Raw genomic sequence first — 16,556 nt, forward strand, 5'->3', positions numbered from 1 at the left:
AACTGGCAGTTGGGTTTAATTTGTTTTGTGGGATGGGACATAAAAGTGTGGACCGGGAAGCATCAGACCTGTTGGCCTTATAAAAGCTGAGTTGCTGAGACTTGCTTTTGCAAAATGCTCCTTTAAAGTCTTATGCTATGTGCAAACCAAAATAAGTGTCTGTGGAAACATTTGCAAAGCCAGGTCTTAAAATATAACTAGAAAAGCCATCAGAGGAGCAGTGGGCTCTCCTTGTCCTCATGTCTGATGCTACCCCAGTTTCTGTGCCTCCCTGCAACTGAAGCACCTGCTGTTTTTTCCTGCTTACCCTGATTGATTTTTTTTGTGTGTGTGGTCTTTAAAACTACGCATAAAACTGCTGTATCTAACCGTTAAACCCTGTGCATCTGTCTGGGGAAGAATCCATTTGTTGAACTACTAAATCTGTGTGTCCTCAAGTAGTTAAAGAGTAGCTGTTGCAAGACCCAAAGCTCGGCTTTATCTTTCTAGTCTTTCCTCTGCTCTTCAGGGATGTTGCATTGCAACACAGCTCATCAGAGAAAGGTTTCCCATAGGTCTTCTCCTCATTGGGGACGGACTCTGTCCTTCCAACCCAGGGTTTGCTCTGTGAGGATGAGGTCTGCAAGGAGCTGCAGCAGGCTTTGACCCACTGCTCTGCTTTATTCTCTTATGTAGCCCATACTATTTAGTTCTTTCCTGAATTTTTTTTTTTTTTTTTTTTTTTTTTTTAGAGAAAGACCAGAATGAATGGATGAAGAGGAGCCTCCTCTTTTCAGTGTGTTTTTCTGTGAAGAAAATATAACATTATCCTTGTTAGGACAAACTAACTGATTTTTGGCTGACTTCCATTTTTCAGTGTTAGCGTTTCATGTGTCACCATCTCTGCCTCTCTTCTCTATTTTATCCCTTCATATAAACCCTGTGTTTATTTCTTGGCAATTATGCATGTCTGGAGGAATGTAGTAAATTGTACTACTATATTGTCCTCGATATATGCATACATTTTTACTCCCCCAAAATTGCTTATGCAAATATGTTGATAAGAAAAGAAATATGTAGTGTAGCTCTTCTCCTTCACGAATGTTGATGGGTTTCTGTGGCAAGAAGCTTCTCTCTGCAGCCAGAGTAGCTGTAAACCTACTGCAGAAGATAATTTAAAGAAATTTCCTCTTCATATCCACTCTTGTGTGAGTTATAAGAGAAAAGGGAGATGTTAGCCATGCTCTCTTGATGCTCCCAGGTAACTTGGCTCTCCATTTCAGTCCTGGCTCCTGATTGTCTTTGCAGTATATATATTAGTTTTGCTATAGACTGTTTGAGGGACTGGCCGTGTCCATGGACAAAACAACCCCAGCCAGGTAGCTCCGTCCTCTTGCACCATTGTCCTATGGCTCCCCTGGGTCCAGCCATGCCATTCCTGGCAGAGGTGTGTAACTCCTTGACACACATCCCCAGTGGTGTCCAGCATCATGCCTAGATCTGCTTTTCTGGGCTTAAAGGTCATTATGAGTTTCCCCTCATTTCCTTTGCCTCTTGTTTTCCCAACATTAATGCCAGCTCAGGCCAGTACTCCTTGCCCTGGCTGTATAATCTGCAGAAATCAGGCAGGTTTTGCATTGCTGTGCACTGGTGCCATGTCTGTAGGAAGCAATCGGTGGTGGGACCATGGGACTGGAGCTTGGGGACCAGAGCTGGGGGACCCCGAGAGCACAAGCTCCGAGGGGAAGGTGTGCACTGGCTCCCATGTCATCTCGCTGGTCGAGCAAAGGCCTCAGGGAGGAGAGTGAGTTTGCCTTTCCAGACAACACAGCCTGGCTTCAGAGCCAACTGAAGGAGCTTTATTACTTTTTTTTTTTTAATGATGCTAGCTTAAAAAAAACCACGAGGGAAGAGTTTCAGCCATTTGTCTTTTGTCGACATAATTATCACCTTAAAAGACTTAACCAGGTAGTGAAAAATTCAATAAAAAACCTGACCACATTAGTCTGAAATAACACCGATGTTTAGCATTGGCTCACCTGTTATATGGATGTTGTGAAACTATTTTGATTCTTAAATCTTTTGTTATCTATGGAATAATCACAAAATTGTTAAAATCCAATCTGTAAATCTTGTAGGCAATTGAGGCTGTTCTCCTCCACCCCATGTTTGTCAGTTTTTTATTCCTCAGCAGAAGTAATTGCTTTCCATGACACATTTAAAGGATTGCTCCTATTTCTTCATGTTTTATAGCCGTGCTATTGCAGCAGTAAAAATACTTAATATTATTTAATCTGCTTTTGTAATGAATCCCAGGCAGCCTTCAGTTAGTTGTTCTAGTGGGAATGTTATTGTCACCTTAGTCTCCAGCAGGTGACTCCCAACCTTAATAGCTCTGTTGTGTCAGGAGCTGCATGTTCAGATGGAGTCAAAATTAAATAGCTTAAAATCTCACTTTGGTGATGTAGCCAAAGTTCAGGATGCAGAGCAATGCACGTGGTTTATGCAGGCCTGGAGTGTTTTATCCCTCAAGGGAGCAGTTTTATCCCCAGGATAGTAGTGCTTTATGCTAAGGGGAGTGAGCAATGAGGGGAGGAGAGGGGAGAGGGTAGAGGTCCCTTCCTGCCACTCACCAAGCCACCTTGCAGCATCCCACCTTGCTCAGGAGCACAGCCCAAAAGCCGGCAGGTCTGCGCATGCTGCGTTCGGGCCAGCTGCGTCCTTGCTTGCTCCACTGCACACTTCCTCCGGTGGCCTCTGAAAGCTTTGCTGCCCAACTCTGAGTGATGCGGACTTTTGGGGACTGGTGTTGGGAGATCTTCGGTTTTATTTCCTTCTGCCACTAGCCTCATCAAAGGTCACTAACTCCATGGAACAGCAGCTGATGTGGTGAGATGCAGCCATGGCATGATATGGGGGTAGGGTGGGGGGAATAGTTTGCCTCTAAAAAGAGAGAAACCATCTGACTGTCCTAGAAAGTCACGTCAAACTCTTATCCTTGTATGGGACTGCTTCTGCCCTTGGCTGGGCAGTGACAGTGTTATACTGATATTGAAGCTGCTGTGGATGATGAAAGCACCAGCACTGATGCCAGCCCATTCATAGGATGGTGGGTTTTTACCTAACCGTTGCCAATTAAACTGGTTGTGAGTGCGGCTGCATCACCATTGACTGCCTTGACACAGCAATGGTCTGAGTGGGGCTTCTTCTAGAAGTAGTCTAGAAATAGTTCTCACTATCTCCTACAGGTAATAGTACGCTGTTTTCATGCAGTTTCTAGCTTTGCGATTCTGGAAAGGCAAATATCTACACCAGTGTTTGGGTCGGGGTTGGTGGCTGTAGTCCATACCCTCATTTCAGCTGGTCTGGGTGGCACCAGTATATCCTGTGGCTTTGGTGCTTTTGCTGAGCCACTCTTGACCACAGGGTTAACGGCTTGTTGCAAGCTCCCTCTTCCATCCTGACATTAGAGCATCCCTGTTGATTTTCAAGGAAACGGGCTTTACCAAATTACCTATTCAGTTGAATTCAAGTCATGTCAGCTTCTTTGTTCTTTGTGCTAGGTTTCTCTTAGTTGGCCTTAAGGCTATCTAGGGACCCATCTGACATGTTAGGAGAGCTGCATACCCATATCCATGGTGGGAACAGGCTCAACAGCTCATGTGCTAAACAAGTCTCCCATGTGCCATGTGTGTTAAAGGGTTTGCTGGATCCTGTGGGTTGGGGGTTTTTTTCCCCTTAATTTGTATGAGAATTTGCTGAGTGTTAGTGAATCAAATTTGGGGGGAGCAGGGAGTCTTACGCATGGTGTGAACTTGTCACCTAGCACCTCCACGCACATTGGGAGGGAAGCCTGGATCCTGTTTGGGACCTGCTGCTTTACAGGTGATACGTTGTCTCCTCTGCTATTGCTTTGCTTGGAGACGTGCACACTGGAAAGGACGTGTTGCCTTGGTGAAACATGGCCTCCATCTTAGTGTATGAAGAGTGAGCACTGGGCAAGTTTATTTACGGTGAGACTTGTTCACTGCTGTTATGACTCTGCAGTCTCACATCTCCACTCTGTGTGGAGGATGACTCCTGCAAGAATTCGCTGTAATTAAGCAGGCAGCAATAGATTAGTGCTAGCAATGTTTGATTGCAGAATTTTGTGTGTCAGCAGTTTTTCCAACCAAAAAAGCTTTTAGCTCTTGGGCAGAGAGTCAAGTGCCATTTTAAATGCATAGCCATCAGGTTTTTGAAAAAAACAGGGAGTCAGTCTGTATTGCCTCCTTTGGGGGGTTTTTTGTGGGTGTTTTGGGGTTTTTTTTGATGAAGTGCATAATAAGCTCTTAGTTCAGATAAATCCTAATTGAGGATTCAGTCAAGGCTGTTGCTAAATTAGCAGAGCAGGTCTGCTAAACAAATGCAGCTTCAGCTTGTCAAAATAAGCAATTCTTAAAATTCTCACATGGAAGGAGGATTCGTGTCATTTAACCTTTTTATCTTCCCCCGTTCCCAAACACAGCCCTCTTGTCCCTTTCAAGAATCACCCAAATCCATCCCAGTCACCACAGCACATGGCTTTGGTGTTGCTCCCGTACCATTTTGCCAGGCTGTGGCTGCCCTGGAGTCAGTGTCACATGCTCTGAACAGGGACTTTGGTTGACCTTGGAAAGGTCCCTTCATCAAGGGGTGCCTGGGCATTGCTCTCCAATTTACACATTTCCTCCTGCACTCTTCCAGTTCCCCAAACCAAGGTCTTTCAGGTATAAGTGACACCTGGGAAGTGCAGACATGCCTGGAAATGATTTGGGATGTACCGTGGAAGTGTTCCTCCTGGCAAAGTGGGGCTGAAGTGGTGATAGGATCTGGTACTTTGAAGGGTCTGGCAAAGCACCCAACAGTCAAACCCTCATGGAGATTATCTGCTGGTAGACAGCACTAAATGACTACAGCTGTAAGAAAAACAAGCCATCCTGTATCTCTGTGTGTTGTCAAACTCCATGGATGCAATATGGCTCATAAACAGTAAGTTCTGGGTATTTGTTCACCTGAATTTCTTTTTTTCTATTAAAGCAGTTACTCTACATTAGCTTCTGGACATCTTTACCCTGAACCTTAATGTGGCTATAAAATTAAAAAAGACTATAGCTGGGTAACCAATTTAATATGCATTCAGCTTATCTTAGCATAAAAGTGGTATTTGGTACTCCTCGTTGCTCCCTGGCTCAGCAACATGTTTCTTTTCCTTCCAGTTCAAGATCAATGGCGAGTGGTGGACATGGATCGACTATGACCGCTTCCAGGAGCTGGTGCGAGAGCACGAGAGGAGCAGCAGGTCCAAGACTTTCACAGCGGCCGATTATGCAGCGAGAACTCCTTGCTGGGCGCTGTTTGGGTCCAGAGAAAGGGGATTCGATCCCTTGGATGTAAGATACCAGCGGAAGAACAAAGCGAGAGACATCTCTGGGTGCTGAGGTTAGGTTGGGGCTCGCCTAACTGTGGGCTGGCTGGCTGCTGACTTTTGTTCTCCATTTCTAGTCTAACACTGATTTTTTTAATCTATTCACCTAGATTTTTCTGATTTTTATATTGAGAAGGAGGGTAAAGCCTTCATTTAACCCTTTCCTCTTCTTAGGGCTTATTGGGTGAAAATATTTATAATGCTCTCCAGCTCAAGATAAATCACAAATGGTGCATGCTAGCAATTTATTGTCTCTGGCAGCATGATGAGAGAGGCAGTAGCTGCGGTCTCCATAGCAGAGAGTGTTTGGAGTTGGATGTGGAGGAGTAGCATTCATTTGAATTCTGTGCCCTGCTGCGAGGAGAGCCTGGCACGTGCTGGCACGCAACTCAGCAGCAAAACATTCTGCATCCGTAAGTGCCAAGGGGATTTCAACGCCACAGGCTGGTTGGATCTGTGCAGGTGGGACTGCAGATGGATCTGGATCTAAAAGCCTGAGCCCTGCTGGAAGTATCATTGTACAGCCAGTAACAAAGATTTATGTATTTTAAACACTGGTGCCAATTCCTATAAAGACCCTGTCCCATCCCCAAGAAGCTGAAGCTTGGGAATGGTGTAAGTAACAGCACCCCTATTAATATCATCTGGTATATACAACTTCTAGTATCTCTCCAAATATCTTCCAGCTTCAGGGGTTTGGCAATGAATATTTTCCGAGTAGTTTTATCCCACTCCCCCAGCAGCCCAAAACAACATACATTATTCTTCAAAGTCCTGTTAGGCTCCTGCTGTGTGTGTCCAGTGTCCTGCTGATGGTAAGGATGTGCTGTGGGGAGCCAGCAGGCTTGGGTGTCAGTGGATGGCTTCCTTCGCTCCACCCAGGCAAGTCAACAGTGGTGCTGCTGGTTTGGCTGGAGGCAGTAATCCGATGTAAATGAAAACTGAATCTGGTTGAGATCTCTTGTGTCAAGAAACCAAGTCTTTTAGTTTGGAGAGGAGACATCTAGGTGTGAGGCCCAGTGATGTGTCCCTGGGCATTGCTCTCAGAGACCCTGGGCTATGCCTGGCACTCTGGATGTACTGCAGTCTGGCTGGAAAACTGCATTTAAATGAGAGGAGGGTGGGTTGTTTTCTGTTGGGGGAAAATCCCCAGTTTCACATGCCAATGACCTTTCCCTTTCTGTTTATGCAACATCTGTGTTGACTGCAGTCCCCGATGACTTGCAAAGGATCAGTCTGCAAACACCCAGGGCAGACCCCTGATGTCTGGCTGTGCCTTCAGTTGCCAAATGTCTGAACTAGGCTACAATGCTACCGCTTCCCGGCTAGCCTCCCATGCATCTGCTGATGGCTTCCACCCTTTGGCAGCCCCCAAGGCACGGGGCAGTGCTGGCCGCTCTCCTCCCTTCTTCCCTCCATGTTCCCAGCCAGCCTTTTGGGGTGAATGGGCTGCGGTGTTGGAGGGCAGTGAGGCTCCTCAGTTTCCTCCATCTGCTGCATTGTGGCTTGACCTGCTCCAGCTCAAGCCATTCAGCAGAGGAGGCCGATTGAACCAGCTGCAGAAATAGCTTTAATTTAGACCCAGAGGTGTCAGCTGGTGGAGAGAAGAAAACTCAATCATGCTTAAGTGGTTTTGTTTTCCTGTTGAACTCCAGGAGCACAGATCAGAGGTGTTCACAGTGCTCCCACCTTAAAGGTGAGGTCCATAAGCCTGCAATTCCCAGCACCCACGGCGCTGTAGATGGTGAGCGTTCCTGAGATTGTGATTTTATTTCTTTTTAAAAGAATCATATTTCTTAAGCTGTAAAAAGTGTTTTTAAAGAAGAAAGAAAATAAAGTAATTTTCCCTAGAGCACCTTTGGTGTGTCACTGCTGTACAAGACTTTGTAAAGAGGGGATGCTAAAGGGATTTTAAGGAGATACTCTGCAACATTTGTGCTTTCTATCTTCTCTCTTTCTTAATAGCATGTGGAGTGGAAGGGAGGGCATCTGTGTCCATGGATGATGGAGAGGGCGTGGCTGATGGGAGGCTGCTCTAATGGGTCAGTCACCCGGCTCCCCTCCCCAAAGTGCTGAATGGAGGTTGGGGGTGGTGAGAAGTTACCATGCTTCCTCAGGCCAATGCCAAGCAGGACACAGGTGGCACCAGCAAGCCCTGGGGAGGGACAGGACATTTTCAAGTCATCTGGCCATCTTCCTACAACAGAAACCTGGCACGGTAACGTTACTGCTTTGTGTGCATTGCATCACCGAAGTCCAGCTGTGGGACTCTCAACCCCAAGGTGTCCACACTGCGTGATTGCATCTGGCTGGAGGCTGAGCTCAGTGTACCAAGTGTCCCAGCCAGGCTGGTGAGACGCTATGCCTAGGCCTCATGTGTCATGGCTGATCTCAAAAGCTGTCGTTGGGATGAGCCAGGACATGGTCATGGTGAGATCTGATCTGGGCTGCTAGTGCTGCTTCCTAGCTAAGACGTCTCTATGTGCTTCATCCTTTACAGCCCATATATGGGAGCTGGCGAGTACCCAGCTCAGCTGGGAGGGCTCCTGTTTGTTGCCTTCTTCCACCAGAAAATGTTTTTTTATGTTCTTAGTGATACTTTCTGTTGTTCAGTGAACGGTGGAGGAAAGACATGGATTCATTAAGGGCATTGAAAGCTCTGGGTGAGGATCTTGTTGTGTTTGGTTCAGCAGTGGGCACCTGTCTTCAACCAAGGTCTCCAAAATGACTTTTTTCTTCCTTTCCTGACCATATTTTCAAAATAGGGATTTGGTTTCCTTAAGTACCTGGCTAGAGAAAGGATGCTCTCCTTTCCCCTTGTGGAGAAGGATTTGTTGTGTTCCCACCGTGGCTTCACCAGGGGCAATCCCATCCTCTGCTCAGTTGCTCCCCTGTTCTCTCAGTCATGTTTGACACCATTTAACTCCCATCTGGGCTTTGGGGTGAAGCAGAGGGGTTAGCAGCAGAGGAAAGCCCAGGTGCTACATGCCAAAAGATTTGAAGCTGTTAACAGGAAAAAAAATACATTTACTAGTGACACCTGTTCTCTGACTCCTGTTTCTGATGGGAGGGATGCTGTGTGGAAAAGGTGACTTCTCAGAAATTCCCAGTGTTTGACCACATTTTAGTTAAAAACTGTTGCGTTCTGGGCTTATTTTGCAGAACTAATGCAGTTTCAGTAAAAACATCGGGGGTGAGATGCAGCTATGTGAACACAGATGTTTAGGAGGTGCAGAGACCTCTCCAGCCACCAGTTCTGCTCTGCAAAACTCTTGGAAGATCTGGCTCACATCTGCCAGCCCTGGCAGTTGTCCCAGGGCATCTCCCAAACCACTAGATGTGTTGTTTAGGTAGTGGTCTTCCCTGTTTCCTGATCAGCTGTGGGATTACTGTCATCCTTGTTCCTCTGTGTGACCTCTTGTAAATGTGGAGGATGGGGGCACCTTCCTGTAGCCAAGTCCTAGGGAAGGGAAGTTCTTCATGCCATAAGAAATAAAGGTCTGTAAGTGTTTCACTGCATCCTCATTACCAGCCTCCTGTGGGTCAGGTTAACTGAGGTCATTAGCCGCTCAGGCAAGACATGAGGCATTTTTGTGGGACTCTCTTGTTAACCCTGGAGCATCAGTTGCATGTGGGTGCAGCTGGAGTTTTGGGCTGGCATGTTTGGTGTCCACCATAACCCACCATATTCCCCTCGATTCCCCTCTGCACCTATTCTTTCCTGGGCCAGACACCTCCATCCTGCACCCACCTCCCTGACAGACAAAGCAGCCATAAATCACCAGTGTTCACCCCAGTCCCTTGCTCATCCATGGTGAGCCCTGGTAGCAGCCGGTGCTGCCCTGGGAGATGTGGCCCCCATACTGGAGGAGCCCTGGGGCTGCTGCCTTCAACGGCTGCCATGGTGATTAGCACTTCATGTAAAATGCTCCATAAAACCCTGACAATGCCTTCGCTTAGAAATCCTGGGGGAGCCCTAAAGAAAACTTTGTCTGTGTGTTTTCTTTGTGCTGTGGCACTAGCACTATTTCTTCTCCCAGCCCCCCTTGGGACACAAAAATTGCTGCTGAATCCGTTACACAGTGCTTCTCCATGGACCATTTGGCTCAGTTGAAATAATTTGTTGGTGCTGTAAGCGGCCTCTCCCTGATCCTCCCTGTGTCCCCATGGTCCCTCCATCCTTCTCCCTGATCCTCCCTGTGTCCCCATGGTCCCTCCATCCTTCTCCCTGATCCCCCCCATTGTACTCCAGGGCTCTGGGGCAAGTCTGTCATGAGTGGGTGCTGGTGGCTGGTTTGCAGCCCTGAAGATGGGGCTGACGGGGCCACCACCGCTGGGACTTGGTGGAGAGGACAGTGGAGAGGGACAAGGTGGGTGACCTGCACTGAGGCCAGTGCTGTGGCATCCCCATGGGGATTGGCAGCTGAGATGTCTTAGAAAAATCATGCTTTCCCCTGCTTGGCAGCTAGAGGGAAAACACAGCCCCTGAATACCAGGCGGGATGGTAACCAGGGCTGAATTCTGCCTGCTTGTCCCTCCTGGGGTCCATCTGACATCTAGAAGCTGCTCCGAGAGCAGTTTGGGCAGGATTCACTTCTGCAATTACACTTGAATTGCCTTGTGCTTAAAGCAAATCTTTCAGCGCATGTATCCAAAAGCAATCCTCTTACACAAGTAGCTTTCAATTGTACAACTTAATACAAATCACCATCTATAGCTATTTCGGGGACATCCTAAATTGAAGACCCAGCCAGCCAGCATGGGTTGCTGCTGTAGCTCCAGCTGTCTGCAGGCAGTCTCAGGGATCGTGCTCCGGGTGTGCTGGGGCCAGGGAGCTTTGGTTCTGCTGGGAGGGGTTTTTTACCTGCTCTCCAACAGCAGCATTTCATGCCTCACCTGAAATTGCTTCTTCTAGATTTGAAATAGATTGCTACTCACTGGGATGCTCATGCAGGCTGGAGGTTGTGGTTTTTTCACAGGGAAACTTTAATGATATGGGATGCACTCTGAAAAAAAAATCATCTTCAGTTAAATGAGGTCTTTTCTATTCTGCCAGAGATTGGTAAAAGATCATGGTCCAGGAAAACCTCTCCGAAGTCATGATTTCAGGATCAGCCCATGCTCTTGCGGTGGTGATGCTTTGTCAGTCTAAATATATTTAACTGGGTAATGCCAGCCTGTTTTCCATAGGTTTCAATCTGGACCAGAGCCACCCTCCAGCAGCACATGCCTATGGTGCTGCTGGGGTGCAGGAGGGGTCTCCATCCTCCTCGCTGCCCCCAGGACCCTCCCAAAGGACTGATCTCCCTCTGGTTTGGGAAGTTTTGCCCAAAGCCCGGTCACGATGTGCGTCCTGGGCACTGTTCCCAGTGAAGAGGGACCTGTTGCTTCAATAGCCGACCTGGAGGCTCAGGAGGTTCCGTCCTAAAGGCAAACTGGGCAAAAATTATTTTAATAATTCAAAGCCAGGGAGCATTAGAGGAGCCCTGTGCCCCAGCTCCTCCACCTGGTCCAGCTTGTCCTTCCATGGCACAAGCTGGCGTCCCTCCTCGCTGCGCTGTGGGCTCTGTCCGGCTGCACTGCTGTTGTGCCCTGACTCACAGGGTGAGTCATTCGGGATGGGGGTTGTGTTTCATTTTTGAATGAGGATAAATGTATTTGTTTCCAAAAATCTCCAGCAGGAAAACATCCCTCAAACAGAGAATTGTCATCCATCAGCTTTGTCTTCATCTAGCTCTGCTCCTAAATAATTTATGATGTTAGAGCCACTATTGTGCCTCGAGGGTAAAGGTAGAAGTTATCTGAATTAATTGAAGGAAGGGCATCTTTTTTATTTCATCAACTGCAAACTAAGCCAGGAGTTGGCAAAGGCTGTAGGCCCCGCAGGAGGGGACCCAACCCAGCAGCAAGAACATGTGCTGCTCTAGCATCTCGCTGTGATGATGGGGAGGCAATTAATCTTGGGGAAACATTTCAAAGGAAGCCCTTGCTTTTCTGGAGCTGAGCTTTCCCAGTGGTGGGAGCTCACTGGTTCGTTCCCCTCCTTCTCCTCAGCTCTGTCTCTGTCTCCTCCCCTCCCCAGCCAAGCGAGACCAACCAGCAACCGCTCGCTGCAGCAGGGGTGGACGAGCCAGGAGCTCCTGGGTCACATTTCCAGCAGTGATGGGACATTTAGGAGGAGGCAAGGAACCCACACCAGGCATCACCTGGCTCCTTCAGCCAGTCCGAATCTTTGCTCCCAAAATCCAGGGAGCAGCGGCACAATTGAAGCCAGTGAGAGCACAAAGCAGGGGTGATTTTATGGCTGTCACTGTCCACTGCCCCATCCCTGGTGCCTACATCCAACCTCCAGTGTGCGGCACAAGCCCATGTGGCTGCATCCTTCAGCTTCCCAGAGCAGGGCCACCGTGCTTGGGTTGTCCCCCCAGTTCTTAGACAAATCCTGGCCTCTCGCTTCATCCCAAAGCCTTCCTCTGTTTTTACTTGGAAAGACTGAGGAAGAAAAGGTCTTTCTGCCATTTGCACAGCCTTGGTGACACCATGTAGTGAGCAATCCTCAAAAAGGTGATGCTGAGATGATCTCGTGTCCCAGGAGATACTGGGAAATGCTTGCAGAAAGATGGCAGAGGTGGCGATAACCACCTCCAAGAGCAAATCACTGGTTTTAATTAATTATCAGCATCTTCTGCAAGTGGGGAAGCCCCAGGTGGAGAAAGGCTGCAGGAGTGAGAGGGCTGAGGGTGCCTGGGGTGGGGGGAGCCTGGGCTGGCCCAGGCAGGATACGGGGAATGGCTCCTGAAGTCCTGCAGCTGGTGGTGCTGAGGGTGGCTGGAGACACAGCAGGGCCCTGGAGATGCAGAGACAGATGCTGGGAACAGTTATATTTAGTCTGGTGATTTAAAGCATTTCCCCCAGAAGCTGCTGTTCATGTCAGACTGGAAATAATTTACTGTCGCAGCAGGCTTTCTATTAGTTTTACTATTTATTCTTCTTTTTTTAACAAATACCTGCCCTGTGTTCCCGGCATTATCCCTCAGGTCTCGTACCTCAGCTGTGACTTTCCCTGGTTCCTGGCTGACCCTCTGCCCTCTCCCCAGGCACCCATGTAGCCAGAGCTCCCTGGGCTGCCTTTCACAGCCAAGGGGGACCTGCCATGTGCATCCCTGATGGGATATTGCTGTGCCTGACCTGGCCTTTTCCTTTTATACCTCTAAAAACCCAACGCAGTGGCTTGGAAATGCCACTCGATGCTGCCTCCCTGGGGGATGCTTGCCTGGCTGCAGTGCCCAGCCCTGGGGACACCCCAGCCCAGGGACACCCCAGTCCAGGGCTGGAGCATCCTCCCTGTTTCTGTCTCCCAGCCTCTCTGTCTTCAGGCTGCCAAGGCCACAGATCCACATGTGTATTAACTGTCCAAAATGGTTATTCCCAGTGACAGATCTCCCAGGACGGCTGTGGGCTCCTCTGAAGAATGTTACAGGGATAGTGAAGATGCAGCCCTGCACTGGGGACGGCATTCCTGCATAGGGCTCCCCACTTCCACTGGGAAATCTGGGGGGGATGCAACACAAAAGGTGCCAGAAATTGGTGGATCTCCAGTACAAGAGGGTTTGTTACAGCAGGAACAAGCTATAGCAGCTAATCCCTCGTCTCAGCTATGCTGGTGTGGTCCAGGTCAGAGAGGAGTCGGCAGCAATCGCACTGGCCTGAGGGGTCCAAGTTTTCCAATAAATGGTAAAAAACTCAGTTCTGGTTTTCCATGAAACTTAGATGCAATCGCTTGGGAGATTTAATTAGATTTTTTTTTTCTTTTCTACACTTTTTTTTTTCTTTTCTACACTTCTCTACTGTCATGTATTTGAAACCTTTTTTTAAGGAATAAAGTGACTAAAGGTTGGTTTTTTTTACATAAACTGTTATTTTGAATGAAGAAGGAAACTTCAACCGTTTCACAACCTAAAAATGAATGTTTGAACTGGAAGATGAGCTGGGAAGAGTCTTTCCTTGTGGACAGTTTCTGCCTCACTGCTTTGGTATTCTCACATTCTTCCCCATCTCATTTCAGGGTGGGCTCAAGCCTGTCGGGCAGCTGCCAGGATGGGTGGGTGCTCGCTGCCAGGACATCCTGGCCACAGGAAGCCAGACCATGGGACAGCTCTGGCTCCCCCATTGCACGGTGACTGCTGGCATCTTTGGAATTAAACTTTCTAAACCAAAAAAACCTTTTCAGGGTAGATCAAAATCGATTAGAAGGCTTGCAAGAAATCATTCCAGCCAAAAAAAAACCTTGAAAAAATTCACAACAGCAGCAATCACTTGGAAAAAAATTGTGGTTAAATGCTGATGGGGAAAATCCTCCAAAATGTGGTGCCATTTTTTTTGCTCTGATGGTGCCTGACTTGCATAAGCATAAGGTGGTTCAGCTCCCTAAACCAGCAGAGGACTAGTCCCTTGTCTGCAGGGTGAGTTAGAAGCCCTCGGCCATCCCATCTGGGTGGCCACAGGGGACAAGGGACGTGTCCATTTGCATCCTACAAACACCTGCACCCGTGCCAGGGCCGGCTCCATCACCTCTGTCCTGCCACTGCATTGCTGTATGCCTTTCCTATTGCTGGGATTTTTTAGGGATGCTTATAATAACATAATCCTCACCTCTGGGGCAGCCATCTGGGAGCTTAAACTGCCACTGCCTTGCTAAATTTTATCCTCTTTGCAGGGACTCAGATTAGATCAGCTGTTTAAATCATCTTAGCACTAAATACATGTTATTTGGAAAACAGAGAGAAAGCATCAAAGACATGAATAATTAGCTGTTAAATGCTGCAGCCACGTGCGGTGGCTTGCCCCAGGAAATGTGAAGCCACTTCTCAAATTATCTGCAGCCCCCGGAGCTGCTGAGCTGTGTCGGCAACTGGTAATTTCTCCTCCAGCTGGGACTGGGGGAGGACAGCAGGTGAAACCCTGCTGGCAGGTTGATTTCCCCCGTAATCACAAAGACGGGACCTGGCTGTGAAGTTTTGCAGTGAAATGGGCTTGTTGCAGCCTTTGCTGTCGCTATGTCCCTGGCCATGAAGTTCTATAAGGGGGGAATGATGCCTTTAGGCAGCTGGTGTATCACCTGTAGCATCTCACACCCTTGTTGGAGCCGGCAGAGGGGCAGTGCTGCCTCGCTCCCCTGGCCTTAGCATCGATATTTCCACTTCTTAGTCCAAACCCCCAGAAGCCAGTGGTGCTGGGGGGATGGAGAGCCCACAGGGAGGTTTGCACAGAGCTGCTGACACCCTGTGCTGGGTCACCAGTTCCTGCCTTCCCTGCTTAAATATGTGATATAAACCACATGCACTTGCTTCTAAATGTTTGCTTAATCAGAGTTTTCCTCATTCCCATCCCACAGCTGTTATATTCCTCTCTGGCTTTATTTAGCTCTGATGTTTTGGCAGCCCAGGAGGGACAGGGTGTCCCAGACATCCAGGAGGTTGCAGGACCTGGAGGTGCAAAAATTTCAGCCTTTTTGGGGGGTCAGGTCCTGTGGTCCTGCATGAAACCCTGCTGGTGCAGCTGCCCAGCAAGAAGATGATGCTGAAATATTGCTCTTTTCCTCATCTCCCCACCCTGCTGCCACTGCTGTGTCCCACACACCCACCCTTTCCTGGGGGGAGCAGCTTTAGGATTTTCAGAAATATGTTCATTTGGGGTTTATTTTCAATAAAAGGCAAGATCTGTAGGAATCTAGCCCAGAAACACAGAAACAGACCCACCAGCACTTTATTTTATTGAGACACACATATGCTCAGCACGAGCAAAGATGCCTCCAGTAATTCCATGTTTATTCCGTCCCTCAAATCATGCTTATGAACAGTGTGATTCAACTCAAAAAAACTGATTTAAGATGACATTTGCTAATTGACCACTTGCTTTGAAGCAAACCGCATCAGAAGAGGCATTTCATCCTGAGCTGGGGGGTCTGGCTCCATCAGCAGGCAATGCCTCCCATCGTGCCATGCCCCTCACTGCAGTTTGGGTGCCTCTGCTCCCCTGCGAGATGGCTGCGGCACCCGCTGCCAGGGCAAAGTCACGTCAGGCTGCAATGGGTAAGGGTATAATTTACACGTGGTGTTAAGGCTGCCACAAATGAAAGTGAAATAACTCTCCTTGACTTTTTTTTAAAATAAACCGTACAGGTTATGTATTATTTAATGAGATCCTGCAAGTCCTTTTTTATGTGAAAATAGGCTAATTAATCACAATAATACAGTAAGACAATAAATAATAAAACAATAATCATAAAGAGAATTAGTTGTGCCTTACAGTTTCTATTTGCCACTTTGGGACAAGTCTTTGGCTTCAGATTCTGCTTTCCCTTCCCGTCAGTGGATGGGCACTGACAGCACATCAAGGTGCCTTTTGAGTTTCACCCATCCTTGCTCCAGCCCCTCTGGACTGGGGACGGCTCTTCCCAGCCATCCATCACTGGCTCCGATCTCTCTATGGTTGCAAGCCAGAGAAGTGAAGACACATTTTTTTTGGCCTGGGGGTTTAACTTGGACTTTTCTCCTTTTTTTTTTTTTTTTTTTGCTTCTTGCCCAGGTGCAGACTGGGCATGTAAAGAAAGCCTTAACCCATCTTTTCTATTTCTGATTAACAACAAGCCCTCTGCCTGTGAACCGCTGCATACCAAGGTCTGTTTTCCCCCTGGCCATGGTCAAACCTTACCAGGGGCTGGTGGGGCATCTGCCAGCATGGGCTGTGCTTGCAGCACCAGGGTGATATAGGTTATAACAGAGTTGTCCTCTCCAGCATGTGGTGACAGTGGGTTTTGTTGCACGGAGGCTGCATGGTCCTTGCAAGGGAGCTAATAAATAAAAGTCCACCTCAGTACCTTTGCATAGGATTGATGTTGTGTGGCATATTTCAGCACAACGTGGGGTTCCTGGAGCGATTTCTAGCATGCTTTGGTCTCCTCCAGCAGACCACCCCATGAATGATATGATATATCGTCCATGTATTATTGAAATCTACTCTCCAGATTAATGCAGAAGGAAAACCAGCGGTGAGCTCTGCAGGCAGGAGCTGAGGCTGCGAAACGCCGGATCGTGGCATTAGCACGCTAATAATAAAATATTGTTCTTTG

The 16,556-nt window shown here is 48.0% G+C and overlaps 1 protein-coding gene across 7 annotated transcripts in view; it reads left to right on the plus strand.

The window, feature by feature from the left end:
* LOC115347096 (S-adenosyl-L-methionine-dependent tRNA 4-demethylwyosine synthase TYW1-like) overlaps positions 1–8,936 on the plus strand; it is a 119,395-nt gene extending 110,459 nt beyond the window's left edge. For all 7 annotated transcript variants that reach the window (XM_030028063.2, XM_030028061.2, XM_030028062.2 and 4 more), the window contains one exon: positions 5,217–8,936. In XM_030028063.2, coding sequence (XP_029883923.1) covers positions 5,217–5,438 — 222 coding nt within the window. In that variant the 3' untranslated portion in view covers positions 5,439–8,936. The remainder of the gene's footprint in view (positions 1–5,216) is intronic.
* Positions 8,937–16,556: the final 7,620 nt, after the last annotated feature.

This window comes from Aquila chrysaetos, chromosome 10, assembly GCF_900496995.4.
Source record: "Aquila chrysaetos chrysaetos chromosome 10, bAquChr1.4, whole genome shotgun sequence".
Taxonomy (NCBI): Eukaryota; Metazoa; Chordata; class Aves; order Accipitriformes; family Accipitridae; genus Aquila; species Aquila chrysaetos.